This window comes from Alosa sapidissima, chromosome 7, assembly GCF_018492685.1.
Source record: "Alosa sapidissima isolate fAloSap1 chromosome 7, fAloSap1.pri, whole genome shotgun sequence".
NCBI lineage: Eukaryota > Metazoa > Chordata > Actinopteri > Clupeiformes > Clupeidae > Alosa > Alosa sapidissima.
Window position 1 is genome coordinate 5,940,859 of NC_055963.1, and position 15,054 is coordinate 5,955,912.

General features: G+C 40.7%; 1 protein-coding gene across 2 annotated transcripts in view; it reads right to left on the reverse strand.

The window, feature by feature from the left end:
• Positions 1-2,635: 2,635 nt before the first annotated feature.
• LOC121713945 (copine-9-like) overlaps positions 2,636-15,054 on the reverse strand; it is a 39,427-nt gene continuing 27,008 nt past the window's right edge. For both annotated transcript variants that reach the window (XM_042099047.1, XM_042099045.1), the window contains exons 10-21: positions 14,828-14,932; positions 14,461-14,502; positions 14,091-14,166; positions 13,902-13,955; positions 13,724-13,785; positions 11,858-11,904; positions 10,526-10,707; positions 7,843-7,970; positions 6,071-6,173; positions 5,179-5,236; positions 4,521-4,594; positions 2,636-2,852 (exon numbers count right to left, since the gene is read on the reverse strand). In XM_042099047.1, coding sequence (XP_041954981.1) covers positions 2,673-2,852; positions 4,521-4,594; positions 5,179-5,236; positions 6,071-6,173; positions 7,843-7,970; positions 10,526-10,707; positions 11,858-11,904; positions 13,724-13,785; positions 13,902-13,955; positions 14,091-14,166; positions 14,461-14,502; positions 14,828-14,932 — 1,111 coding nt within the window. In that variant the 3' untranslated portion in view covers positions 2,636-2,672. The remainder of the gene's footprint in view (positions 2,853-4,520; positions 4,595-5,178; positions 5,237-6,070; positions 6,174-7,842; positions 7,971-10,525; positions 10,708-11,857; positions 11,905-13,723; positions 13,786-13,901; positions 13,956-14,090; positions 14,167-14,460; positions 14,503-14,827; positions 14,933-15,054) is intronic.

A 15,054-nucleotide genomic window follows, 5' to 3' on the forward strand; every position in this document is an offset into this window, starting at 1 on the left:
TTTGTATGTGCCAGGCCTCTGATCACAAAATCACAGCGTTTTATTAGCGAATGTGGACGGGACACCCCTTAAACTTTGCATCTCTGACCAGGCGTTTCCAATCACTAAACTTAAACTTGCACCTTGCATTTTAGTTGGTGTAAATGTCCTGCTCAGCATCAACCATGTGGTGTCACTAAAGTACCATTTATCCCAGACATACAGCACACACACACACACAGAGAAAGGGATATATAAAGACAAACACCACAGTATGAGAGAACCTCTTGGCTTCAGCTGTGGTAGTATTTATGTTGCATTGCATTGCTTACTGAAAACCCAATACTAACCTTTAATATGTCTGACCTGTGATAGATATACACACGTGCACACACACACACACACAAAGAGAGAGAGAGAGAGGTTAGCAGGTTAGTATACACCACCAGAGAGCTGTCTGAGTCTCAAACTATCAGGATGTATATTATATTAGTCTGATGTCTTTTGCACATGGTCAGTTAAATGTAAGCCCTTTTGAATATCTGTATCTGTCTAACAGGGTTGAATTAGTAACTATCTCTATTTTTGTCTATGAACACATACACTGACTTTATTTCAGATATTTAGACCAGTTAGAAAACACAAGATATAATTTCAGATTGAGTTTATCAATTTTATTATTATTTGGCAGTGTTCACACTGTAGTCTAGTTAAATACATACAGTGCAGGGTATATTGCATACATAAAGTCTATAAACAAAAACAAAGTTCACAAAAACCATGGTCAAGGTGTAAAACTATAATTCTGTAAACTCCATTAATGGAGTTTATGCAATGGTACTACCAATGGTAACCGGGTAGAACAGACACAGAGTGAAGGAAGGGTTTTCCATGCAGACTGAAATACATTACTCTTCAGTAGGCTTCAAATACAGACAGTGCTTCACAGTGCCCATTGTTGACCCTATGACAACAGCAACACAGAGAAACACAATACTGTATGAATAGAGGGTGGGGGCACAAGTCTTCCAAATTCCTCTTTTTTCCCAATCACAGTGGATCAGTGCATGTGCCTTTAAGATGTAAACATTTCTTAGTCAATGATCATCTTCTTTCACTGCCCCTTTATATGACTTGAATAAGCAGCCAGCATCCCTAAATAAAAATTGAATTTACACTTTATACAAGATACGGTACAAGCCCAAGCATGACCAGTTGAGACAGGTAGCACTGGGGATCAGAACGGCACAGACAAGTCACTGTACAAAGAGGAACTTGGAGTTCTTTCAGCAACCACAGGCACCACAAGTAGATTTAGAACAATTTCACCTTTTCCACAGATCTTACCACAATGGCAAGGAAGAAAAAAAGAGATATCTATAACAATTACCATGCTCTATACTACTACTTGTGTGTTTATTGTAATTGATTGTGTGTTATCAGCCAGAATGGAAAGTTCTCTGCACTGCATGTGGAGGTGTTCTTCTGACAGGCTTACAAATGCTCAGGGATGGCACAGGATGGGTCACTTCACACGGAGCAGCGTTGGGACGGAGCACATGATGCCACATGATGTTCAGTAGCGTTGGGACGGAGCACATGATGCTACATGATGTTCAGTGACACAGGCTTCCGTTCTCAGGAGGATGCTCTTGGCAGCAGGGCAGTGGTTTGGTTTTGGCAAGGTGGCACACACGCAAACTCTCTGCCTGTCAACACACTCCCTCTCACAGCCAATGCACGCCCACTAATGTATCACATTACCTCTGATTCCTCCTGCACCCTCCGCATCCTGCCTTCTCTTCTCTCTCCCTCTCCTCTCTCTCCCTTCCTCTCTCTCTCTCTCTCTCCTCTCTCTCTCTCTCCCTGTGGGGATACCACAGACTGGCATTTCTGTAGCAGCGGGTGAGAAGCTGTGCCCAGCGCTCCGTGCGCCCTGTGGAGCAGGTAGACAGTCAGGGAGCCAGCGGGAGGGTTACTGGCACTAATGAACATGTGACCTGGTCCCCACAGCTCCACTCCTTACTCATCTGACAAACTGTCACGCTCAGAGGTCAAACACAGTATAGGGAAACCCATGAGGAGGTTGAAGTTAGCATAGTTAATGTGCTATTACATTATGCTTATTGACATAATATAACATCACAAGGCAGAATTATGGCCTTACCCATTACCCCCTCAATGTATCTTGTCGTATTGGTATATTACTGTAAAAACTGAAACCTCATATGCTGAAACAGCACAAGAATACAAACTGGCATAGCTGGTTCCTGGGGTTACTCTCTTTTGCATTTCTGTGTAATGGCAATGAAGGGGGGAAGTTGTCATACTTCACAGTCACTCCAGCCATGTATACATACAGACACCTACAGCATGTGTGTGCAGTCATGCCTTCTGTGAAAGAAGAATTGAGAAAAGACAGAAAGGCAGACATACAGAGAGACAGCGAGGGAGAGTGAGGGAGAGGTTGCATGTGTGACAGAAGTATGTTTTCAACATCTTTGCATTGTCATATCCATTTCAAACAAAACCACACAGTGACACAGTGTACTGTCAAAAACAGACAGAGCAGAAGAGACACAAGGACAGAAAGTGTGTGTGAGTGTTTGAGTGTGTGTGTGTGTGAGTGTGTGTGTGTGGGGGGGGGGGGGGGCTGCAGAGCTATGTGACATGTGACCTCTCCTTCCTCTCCATCACACTTCCTGGTGCATTTGTTGTGAGGAAGAGGAGAGTGCCGGCCGTGGCTCGAAGCCCCTGCTCTTCATGAAGGACAGCAGCTGGTCCGGAATCTCTGCCAGAACATCCTTAGCCAAGCGTGCCATACTCCGCACCTGGTTCCCTGACCGGTCAGTGTAGTCCCGGAAGGACACGAACTGCAGGATACACAGCCTGTGAGCTCAGCTAAGACACTTCAATTTCGAAAAACATAAACATCCATTAAGACTGAAAATATGCAAAGATAAACCAGGTTTCTCGGCAAGATGCAGTTGGACAGATGTCTGGGCTATCTGTAGCTGCACCTGGGCCCGGTTCCCCGATAACGATGGATACATGCAATTACGAGGGGTTTCTACGATTCGTCTTAAGAACTGTTTCCTGAACATGCCTGCAGCGTGAACGCGCGTGCACTGCTCTGCTCTTAAGAGGAGCTGTCCACGTTAATAGTTCTGCAATATCTAATTGGGTGATGTCAGGTGACTGCACGTCACAGTTACCATTTAAACTTCGGATCTACACATTAAATAACTTCAATACGAAAGTAGAAAAGCTTTGAGATCTGTATGTAAGCATCCCCAGTATAGGCTATATACCACACACAGACATAAATAATAATAATTATTTAAGATTAGCCTAGATTGTTGCACTGTTTTCATGTTTGTTGGAAGATGTAGCCTATGACCATATTAGGCTTAGGATAGCCTACTCAGTAGGCTACATTTGTCATGACTGTTCTTTGCTCCTTGTGTGAGTCCCACTGTGTGTGCTTCCTGAGCAATAGAGTGTCACTGAAGAAAACGTTTAAAGATGAGGAAGAGGTCGAGTTAGAAGGTGAGGAAATGTGTAGGCTTAAATAACAACGCCTAGGCTTACATTTTGATCCACCATTTTCCTTACACTGCTGTTACCTTATATGGACCCTTTCAACAAGGTAAACAAAAACAATGCTTGAACGTTCTATTTGGGCCCCAATCTACTTCCTCTGCATAACATATGGAATGTTAAAAAGGAAGTCTTGTGGGGCCAACTATGATGCTGATAATGGAACTCTCTTGAAAGGGTCCATAGGTCTAATAAAAGATAGCCTACACTTACTGTAGACAAAGAGAATCAGAAACTAGTCTGCCAATGTTTCGTTTCATAAAATCTGATTAATTTCAAGTAAATATAATAAAGAATGGTAACGTAAAGTTGGATAATTATGTATATTCTTAGTTGTAATTTTCTTGTATGTTCCGCTGGTGACCTCAGTGAAACAATACCTGTTACGACGTTCTTTGACATTAACAGTAGGCCTACACTCTTAGAACAAAAGGTTCTAAATGGAACCTTTAAGGGTTCTATAACTTGGCACCCTCAAAAGGTTCCATATAGAGCGGGCGGTGGTAGTGTAGTGGTTAAGGAGCTGGGCTAGCGTGCAGTAGCCTGAAAGTTGTCAGTTCAATTCCCGGCTTCCACCGTTGTGCCCTTGAGCAAGGCACTTAACCCCAAGTTGCTCTGGGGACAATGTGATCCCTTGTAATATAGCTGACATATGTAAGTCACTTTGGTCAAGAAGTGTCTGCTAAATGTAATGTAATGTAATGTAATATAGAACCATTCCAGAGGGTTCAATATGAAGAACCCTTAGGGGTTATTTCATTTTTTAAAAAGGGTTCTAAAGGCTGCTCTGGACCACACGTAGATCTGCGAGTGTTTTCATAACGTTCTTAAGCAACAATGGTTTCGGGAAACAGTCCACAAATCTTAAGACATTCATAAGAGGGGCTTTGCGACCTTCTTTAGGCTTACTATGCTTTCGGGAAACCGGGCCCTGGCCCTACCTGAACAATGTCTCGTTCAGCAAACCGCCCCCTAGAGGACACTCTCACTTCATCACCATCCAGCTCCTCCATGGCTACAAAGAAGGAAGAGACAGCAACAAAGTAGCCTAATGTCAGTCAAGAGATTTGGATAAACACATTGATAAAAAAATTATGCCATATATCTCATTAAAATGTAACTATGCTTAGTGAATAACAAAATGCAACCTTATCCGTAATACACTACAGCATAATCGAAAAAAGTAATTAGCCTACCTGGTCATATGGATAAAACATGATTAAATTCAAAGCATTACATACTGTATAGAAAAACAAAGTGTACTATGAAAACAATAAACCCCTTAGCTGAACTAACAGTGATGTATCCTTCCAACTAAGCCCCTGAATCAGTATACTGTACTCCAGCACTAGCTTACATCTAGTACTGAATTGTTTTGTATTCATTACACACAAATAACATTAACTTTTTAATTTTATTTGTCTATCATTTACAGCGATCAACTGAACATTTAAATAATGAAATGTTCAGTTTGCATTAGCTTTATTAAATCAAACTGGATAATTGACTTATAATTAGTCAATCACTACATTGAAATGAAATGACATATTGGTACTTTAGAAGTGGTGGCCAACAGGTTAATTAAACACAGCAAGTTACCATCAAACTCAGCTGGTCCAACTCCTACAATTATAATGGACATTGGCAAGCTAGCAGCCTAAAGGCAAAAAGAGAGAGAGGGAGAGAGAGAGAGAGAGAGATGGTAGAGTTTCATTGATGATAATAATTGTTCTTGTGCTTTAAGTTACAGAAAAAATGGTAACACTTGCCTTGACAGGTGAGTTCATAACACATTCATAGCAGCTGTCATAAACTGCACATAAAGCATTCATGACTGTTTCATGAGACATGACAACATTCATACCAAACCTTTCATGAATGTAGAAGACAGAACGACGACAACTTGTCAAAATAAAAGTCCAACAATCACAAAGCAGCATTGCCATTTTTGTTCCAAACCTCTTAACTGATCACGTCACATCTGAGTCAATGGGCTAAATATTTCTTGATACAATATTATTATAGGATACAATATAATGTTTAGCATGTGGGTGCCATCTATGGCAGCGGGGAACATACAGTATGCTCCATGTGAGAAAAATTGTGACGAAAATAATTATTTTAGGACACGCTTATAGTAATAGGTCAAGGGATAGTGCCACAGTAAATGACAAGGGTATAGAGCCCATAGGCACAGTGTCACACCCGGGCCCAGTGTGAAGTTGTTACACCATGCAGGCAGGCAGGTGTTACACCATGCAGGCACTTCTAACTACTGCACCAACCACCGTTCCAACCACCCAACTTACCGACAATATTTGTGATTGACCATTAGACCTACTCTTTCTAGAAACACCAAATGCATGAAAGACTGAGAAGGAGGTTAGCCAAAGACACTTTCTTGAAATGCACCCCAGAGAAGAATACAAAGAATATAATTACAGCAAATGTACAAACAAAATGTCAACCCTCTTAAAATGTAGGGACTCACATTAACCACAGCCTCTTTGGTCTGGACCATGTCTGATATGACCCCATCTGTGATGATTAGCAGGACAAAATATTGTGATCCTTCCATCTCATGTGCTGCCATCCTGAGAAAATAATAGCAGTCGCCTGGGTGACAAGTCTGCATTGGCACTAGTCACCATGCCACTAGTCAAAGCATGTGTGTGTGTGTGTCTGTGTGTGTGTGTGTGCGTGTGCATGCATGCATGTATGTGTGTGTGTGTGTGTGTGTGTGTGTGTTTTGGCATGACTACAGGTAATGAATGACCTGTGACCCCTTTCCAATTCATCCTGTACATGAAGCAGGACTATGGACCCTTTCAACAAGGTAAACAAAAACAATGCTTGAACGTTCTATTTGGGCCCCAATCTACTTCCTCTGCATTAAGATAACATATGGAATGTTAAAAAGGAAGTCTTGTGGGGCCCACTATGATGCTGATAATGGAACTCTCTTGAAAGGGTCCAAATGCCTGAGGGAGGGAGGTCAGGCCACCCACCATCCAGTAGGTGCCGGACATTTAGCTTGACCCTGTCAGTTCACCCGTCAATTTAGGCATTGTGAAAAGGTAGTTAAAAAGGTTATGAGGATGAGCAACAAAACGTTTCAAAATGTATTCACAACAAACGGTCCTCTGAATGATGCTGCCATTGAATGTTCTACAAATCAGATTGTGAGACCAGTCTCCATTTGTGCTGTTGACAATGGCACTGCCTATGTCCTATGCCTCCAAGGCAATCTTAGAGTGCTGTGAAAGGTTTGATGACTCAGACTAGGAGTGAGAACTAAGCAAGCGTTCTGGCACCTGATGTGTCCTTGTTGTGCTTAATGCTGTTGGTTATGAACAGCTGCATACTGCAGTACCGGCGTTTCCCTTCAAAACAAACTCTTCCAAATAAATATAGAAGTCAACTGGAGACGGATGTGGTATGTGCTCTGAAATAAAATAAATAAATAAATAAATAAAACAAAAACAAGTCTACTCCAGTAAAGTATGCTCCAGCAGAGCATGCATGCAAGTCTTAATATCCAATAGCGGCCAGAACTAAAACATGTGGGTAGTTATTATAAATGGGTAGGAGAGAAAATGGGGCCAAAATAACATTGTTAAAAACCTAAGTCATTAATCATTAAGTGTATGAGCCGCAGCAGTGGTACCAAGTAAACAAAACAGTGAAACCATTTGGGCCAAGGTAAGATTCAAATCTAATCAGCATTCCGAGTGCCTCTGCCAGCGTATGTGGGAGACATTTGAGACCAATATATTTGGAAACCTCTGGAAGGAATAACAAATAGTGGGCTTGTTAGACTGGCAGTTTTCACCCCATAGGGTGAAGATGGAGAGAGTAGGGAAGGGAGATATTTTGAGAGAACAGTTCTGAACACATTGTCTGGGGAGTCAGCAATGTTACCATGTCTAGGTCTGTGTGTTATGGGTAATGGAGATGGGTCTTCAGGGAGGTTTGTAAGAATGGTAGAATGAAGTTTGAAATGTGTGTTAGGGTGGATGGTGGATGTATAAGTAAGTATAAGTATAGTGGGGGGAGCAGTGAGGGATTAGGTGCCTTGCTCAAGGGCACATCAGCCATGGATGTGGGCCCGCGAGAGCGGTGCTCAACCACTTCCCCAGCCCACATTTTTCCTACTGGTCGGGGATCGAACTGGCAACCCTTCGGTTACAAGCCCATAGCCCTTACCACGGCTGCCCCTACACTACAGTATAGGATTTAATATACCAAATATAAAAAACTTACTGAGCCACAAGGTTGATGATTGGTGCAAAGTTGGTGGGTCCATACAGCTGTGCTGTTCTAAGGCTCTCGAAATAAGCCTCTAGAACCCCCTCTATACCCACACAGTTGGCATCTTCACTGTCTCTGTTCTGCAGGAGCAAACACAGCAGACATATGAACAAAACATGCAACCTTCAAATAATTACATAAAATACTGCAACCTTCAAATAATTACATAAAATACTGCAACCTTCAAATAATTACATAAAATACTGACATTGATAACTTATACGTATATCATTTATAAAGTCATCATGACTCGTCACTTGTCCAGGCACATCTCTCAGTAGCCATGAAGGGCAACACTGGCAATCAGTCTGGATCACCAGAATCACCTTATTCTCACGTCCCCATTGCATTTACGGGAGTCCCAGGTCCCAGGTTATTTCTTATCTTGTATCATGTAAATAATTTACAGCCAGAAATGTTTCAATATTTTGGAAGAAACATTCAGGATTGTGATCAGTGTAGAGTTGTGGTCACTGGAGTTTGTGTGTCTCCAAATGTCTAAGGCCAAGTTCGAGCTGTGCGTGAGGAAGAACTTCAGCTGAGAGGTGTGCTGGAGCCTGTTGATATACGCAGATGAAGAGCCTCCGTGATTGGATGAGACAAAGCAGACAGTGGTCAGACGGCTGATGCAGCCAGCCGCCCGCGGAGCAGCATAATGAAGGGAGAAACAGCTGTCAACACCAACTGTAACACCCAACCTGAGCTGCGCTGATGAACACCTTTTTTTCCTCTCACCTGGCAGGGTGACTGATTGTGTTGTTTTTGACTTATGAGTATTGATGGTCTGAGGGATAATACACTGCATCTGAACGAAGCAACTTTATGAGCCTAACCTCTCATTTGAATTCTATTATCTTCCAAAGCTCTACATATACTGTGCCATAATGTGTGTAAGATTTTTTATTCTGGTAAACAGCTTTTGTCCTTAACATAACATAAATAACAATAGCATAAATGATGAACTTAGGTAACTGGACTTCAACAATGCCAGGGTGGCTAATTGTTCCAGGATTGGCGAGCATTCCCAGTGGGTTTGGGGGCTGGACTGTATACAGCTCTGCACTTACTGTTTCCCAAATACCGTACAAACACACACAAGCACTCACAAACTGCTCACAAGTCACACATATATCTATATTTACAGTAATTTAGGGGAGTGAATGAGTGGCCCTTCACCAAGGGGCACAGCCCTGGTTTGACAAACTCTCAAGTGTGCAGGTTCGTAATAAAAGCCCTTGAAAAGCCAGTGAAAATAAATGATGCCATGCAAGAGTGTTTTGGGTATTCTATCTGTCATCTACACAGCAGATCTAATGCTATTTTACAATACTTGGTACACAACGTTTCAGTGGACAGGAGAGGAATTGTGCATACTGTAGGTTACAGAGCTTGTCACTTTTGGCCTCTGATAGAAGCTAACTATGGATAAGAAACATTTTAAAAGGTAACAAGGAAGAGGTGTAACAGTAACAACTAACAAACATTTCAAGCTAGCATCAGGTCATTATGTAGTTACTTCTACTGTATAGAGTATAATCCATATAAAGTAACTATTATTATTAGTCAGGCAGGGTCCCATTGCAAACTATCTGGACAAGAGCAAAATGGAAATGAACTGTATAGACTCATTTATCCCCACCATCCTCTCACATCCTCTCTTTCTCACAGATAGTGTGGTAGCCAAGGTGATGTGTTTGAGTGACACTTCTGACCAACTGAACTAGGCTACTGTAAATGCACAGCATCCAAAGCATTAAGCACTATACGCCTACACCCATTCATATTTCTGCCTAACCTGTTGGGTTGCACCCCAATCAAAACTCAGCATGTGTTTATTTCTATTAATTATATTTAGGAGTATGTTTTAAACGTTGTTAATGAAACAGGTATAACATGAGTAAACACATATCAGTGTGTAGCTATGCTGACAATTTTGTTAATTTTCTAACCTTGATTACACTGCTGAAGACATGTAGTCTTTTGAAATATCAGCTCTCTTTTGAAATATCATCTCTTTTAACACTGCTGACAAAAGCCATGAATCAGAGGCCTCGTCATGACAGAGATGTATGGTAAATTAAGGAAGTGACTGTCGAAGTCTCCTTTCATATGCTTTTGGTCCCAACACATTCTGCTGCAGATGCTAAAATAATGTGTTTCAGTAAAAAAAGCAGTTCTTAAACTGAGTTCTTTAACTGAATCATGCCCCTCATTCCCATATGTTCACTCTGTCATCTGCATCCACACATGCACACAAATACACACATGCACACATACACATAAACACACATTCACACATACACATGCACACAAATACACACATGCACACATGCACATAAACACACACTAAATGTATAATGGGTAGAATTATTTCAGGGACATACAAGAAAGCGAATGACAATGGCATAGGCGTTCATTTGTCACAAGAAAACACACACACACACACACACACACACACATGAACAATTCTATTACATGTGTGTAACCTATTAAGGGGTGTAAAGCAAATAGCACACACACACACACACACACACACACACACACACACACACACATTTCTTCTCAGTCAATGCATAAAAGATACGAAAATACTTTGATGCCTTTGGTCAGGCCATGCACCGAGGTCAACCCTCACCAGGGGAAAAGCATGTGAGATTTTTCCATCTGGGGGCAGCTTGGCTCCGAAGCCATAAGCAGGGAAGAGTTTGTCACTGTCATAGTCCTGTATGATCTCGCCCACTGCCTTCAGTGCCATGGCATAGGCATTCATTTGGTAGGGGCTCATGTAGTGCAGAGAGGAGGGCTGAGACGGGTTACCTGAGACACACAAGCACCAGACAAACACATCAACACACAGGGCCCTATTCTGGCCATCACAAACAAACACATCAAAACACACAGGGCCCTATTCTGGCCATCACAAACAAACACATCAAAACACACAGGGCCCTATTCTGGCCATCACAAACAAACACTGGCCATCACAAACAAACACATTGTAACACACAGGGCCCTATTCTGGCCATCAGAAACGCCTGGTCAGAGGCGCAAAGTTTATAGACATTAGAGGCGTGGTCAGTCCACAATGACTAATTTAATGGCCTGATTTTGTGATCAAACGCTGGGCGCAGGGGCAAAATGGTTTTGTTATGACTTAATCAGTCATGGGTGTGTTTTGGGCGTAACATTAAACCAATGAGAATGGCACCTGTCATTCGCTTTAACAGCGAGCAGCGCAACTTCAAACAGCGCATCGGTATGTTGATAGTCAGCGGCGCATTTGAAGGAATCTGCTTGAATGCGAGACCGTATGGAACAGGGATTCCACTAAACCTTGCTTTACTAAAAGCTGTTGGTGACTAGCAGAGTATAGCCTATATGCATCTGCACTATCTGCCTATTATTTGAACTCATACTGTAGGCAAAGTCAAACTAACTTCACCGTGGTCTTATAGTCAAAACCGTTCATTACTTTCACTATTGACTGACAAGCTTGGGTACAAGGGGTTACCATCGAAAACATAGCCTGAAAAAAGCAACACTCAACCCAATAATGTTTGAATGATTGAATTAAAATCCTAAAGATATTTATCTTGCAGAGGAGTTGCTACTTACATCTCGTGATACATCTTGCTACTTCAGCTGTGCTTTATGCGCCTTTCGCTTTAGACCAGGTTTTTCTTGGTCAGTGGCATAATGATTTTTAGAGGGTGTAAGATAGCGATTTTTGGATCATGCGACGGACCACACCTTATTTTGTTAATTGCCACACCTCTGGGTGCAAGGTTTAATAAAAGTGGAGCGTATGTCGAAAAATCCCTCACTTCATTGAGTGTAAGATAAGAATAAGCCTTGCGTCTCGCTTTGTGGCACCTTGCGCCGGGTGCACGATAGGGCCGACAGGGGTGAGGTGACAACAAAGAGACTAGTTTTCTGGTCAACTATGATTTTAAACATTCCCACTCACCATTGGAAGCAGTGAAGTCTATGGCCACTGTGAAGTTAAGCTGTGTCCTGTTAGAACAGAAATCCAGTTATTAGTTAGAAATCTGGGGGCGGTGGTAGTTCAGTGGTTAAGGAGCTGGGCTAGCGTGCTGTGCAGTAGCCTGAAAGTTGTCGGTTCAACTCCCGGCTTCCACCATTTTGCCCTTGAGCAAGGCACTTAACCGGGGACAATGTAATCCCTTGTAATATAGTTGACATATGTAAGTCACTTTGGACAAAAAGTGTCTGCTAAATCTAATGTAATGTAATGTAATGTAAATCAAGTTAGTAAGGCGACTTGGATTAACTGGGGAACATGCACACATTCACTGGAGTATGGACTGTTTTTTTGTGCCAAAATTAAATAAATAAATGAAATATGAAATCAATAAATGAAATATGAAATAAATAATTAAAAGTTTAAATAAATAAATAAAATATTAAATAAATAAATAAATAAATAAATAAATAAATAAAAGATTAAATAAATAGTTAAATAAATAAAAGATTAAATGTAAAAACCATATACACATTGACATTTACATTCCATATGCACGGTTTTGCAATGTGCCATGAAATAAATAAATACGTCAGTCACCCATCAAGGCAGGACCTAGCCGCTGATTGGTTGCTGCCTGAAAAAAAAAATGCCTTGTGAGCATGACTGGCTGATCAGAATAAAGTCATTGATAGAAGCTAAAAGCTAGTGCTACTGCTAACAGCCATAACCTAGGCATTTTCATTCAGAAAGATTGTGTGTTCTGTGTTGCTAACTCTTGGCTGTGAGTTATCAGGACGTAAAAGCATAGCATCTAGTGCTGTCAAAAATCCTTGTCGGCTGCTAAGTTATACCCTCATATTGAGAACTAAAAAGTCTCTGGAAAGTTGTGGACACTGCTTGGGCAATGTAGCAAGCTGGCACTGACACTCACATAATAAGAGTTCACGGCATGGGCATCTCAAGCTTTATTGTTTATGTATCATATAACAAATGAGGTGAATTCAGCTCAAGTGAAGTTAACTGGGACGTCTGGGCACCCTACTATAAATAGAAGCAATAGCAAAGTCGTTTGCCATAGATAGAAGTTCGCTTTCTGTAGATGTCGATAACTAGCTAACGCTTGTGCTAACTGTTAGCGCTAGCTCTAGATGTGCACATACAGTAGCATGTCTATCAACCCTCAGACACAGCAAACAGACCGACAGAACGCTTTCACGCCTGATATCTTCCCAAAAGTATGAAAGTTAGAATGAAATCCTTGTTGTTGTATGTTTCGTGAGTTATGATACAAGTCTGAGCTATGTCCTTAGTCCAGTGTGGTTCACAGGTAGCAAGCCAGTACAGTCTGACTCAGAGCTGGATCACTTCCTGTTATTTCAGGCAGCAATCAGTGGTTAGGTCCCGCCTTGATGGGTGACTGACTTATTTATTTATTTCATGGCACATTGCATGACCGTGCATATGGAATGTAAATGTAAATGTCAATGCATATATGGTTTTTACATTTAATCTTTTATTTATTTATTTATTTCACACTTTATTTATTTATTTAACTTTTAACACAAAACACATTCCAAACTGGAGTCACATACAATGCAACTACAACCCTTCCATAGAAATAAAAGGGAAAAGCACAATCCAAAATATTTACTTGGTTTACTCGATAAGGTTTACTTGAACCTTCAAGTTTCATTTTAAGAGGTAAATAGCTGCTTGGTGTGAGGACAATAACAAATAACCGGTAATAAAAAACTCAATAGGATGGAAGTAGGTTAGAGACCAATAAAGAGGAAAAGATATCATCTAACAGAAACTGAGAGAGGCAACATTAAGCAAGTAAGTACTCACCCGCCCCGAATAAAATCCACAAAGGTGTACTCAGACTCCACTTTGAAGGAGAGAAGCGTTACCTGGATATATTAGAGACACAAAGCGGTTTAACGTGGGGGTAGCTAATACAAAGACAATAAACGCAAGAGCACTAAGCTCTCAGAATATCATGGGTGCAGTGTGCAATGGTGCCTACCGTTCCAGAGTTTATATATTTTTTCTTTTTGCCTTTCTTTTTAGGATTTAAAACCTAAGAAAAAAGACAGAAGATTACTCTGAGTAGACTGATTTCCAATGTGACATATTTATTATGGTAATTCATAAAATGTCCAAAGCCTCAATGTGTGAATATATGAAGACAGATGTGAACAACAGTGTGTCTCACCTCATACACATTAAACTGGTTCTGACCACGAGACAGTTCCCTGTAGCTGGTTGTAAACTCGCCAATAAAGTCATGGCTATTGACCGAGAGGGGGAAATAGATTCAGTTCTGTTCAGACAATATTTAAACATAATGTTGCCCAATGTCTCTGTATGATCAAAGGTTTTTCCACTCAAGTCCTGCATTTAGGAAGTGTTAGGCGTTTAGAGGTTTTCAAATACCATTTGTTCAATAATTGCTCCACCCACTGATACTAATAATATGTATTTTATTGTTGTTGTAAATGTCTGTAAATTCTAGATGAATATTTAACATGCTTAATGACATAACTATTGTTGTTTGAAACAAACAAGAAGCAGTAACACAATACCTCCCATCTCGATCCCAATCATAAACATCCACTTTGACAGTTCTGATTAAACCATAGAAAAAGAAGAATAAGAACAGGTTGAAAAAACATTTGAAAAAAAATAATAAACACAAGCAGCATGTCTTATCAACTTGGTTAGATAAAAAAAAAAAGAGCAGCTCAAAATTGTAACCATCAAAAACCATATACAACTGCAAATGGCACTAAAATACATATTGCCACATATTCCTGATGTATATGCTGCTTTGTATGATGGTTTAATATTTCTCTTTAAAATTTCAAATATTTCTCCAAAAGGTAAATATACTCAGACCGAAGACAGTGCTGAATTTGAAGCTGTATTCTGTTATCTGTTCATGCGTCTCACCTGTCATAGTCACCGTTACACAGAGCCCGCACTGGAATTGTGAAGGGTTGCCATACCGGATTTAATGTGTTCTTTATCACTTCTGTTTTGTGACTTATGGTGAACCTAAAAAAAGTATAATTCAGCATTTTATAAAGAAATGGTTTTTCATTTGTTTAAATAGAAAACAGATATCAAATCTCTTGAATTTCCCCTTGAGGATCAATAAAGTATCTATCTATCTATCT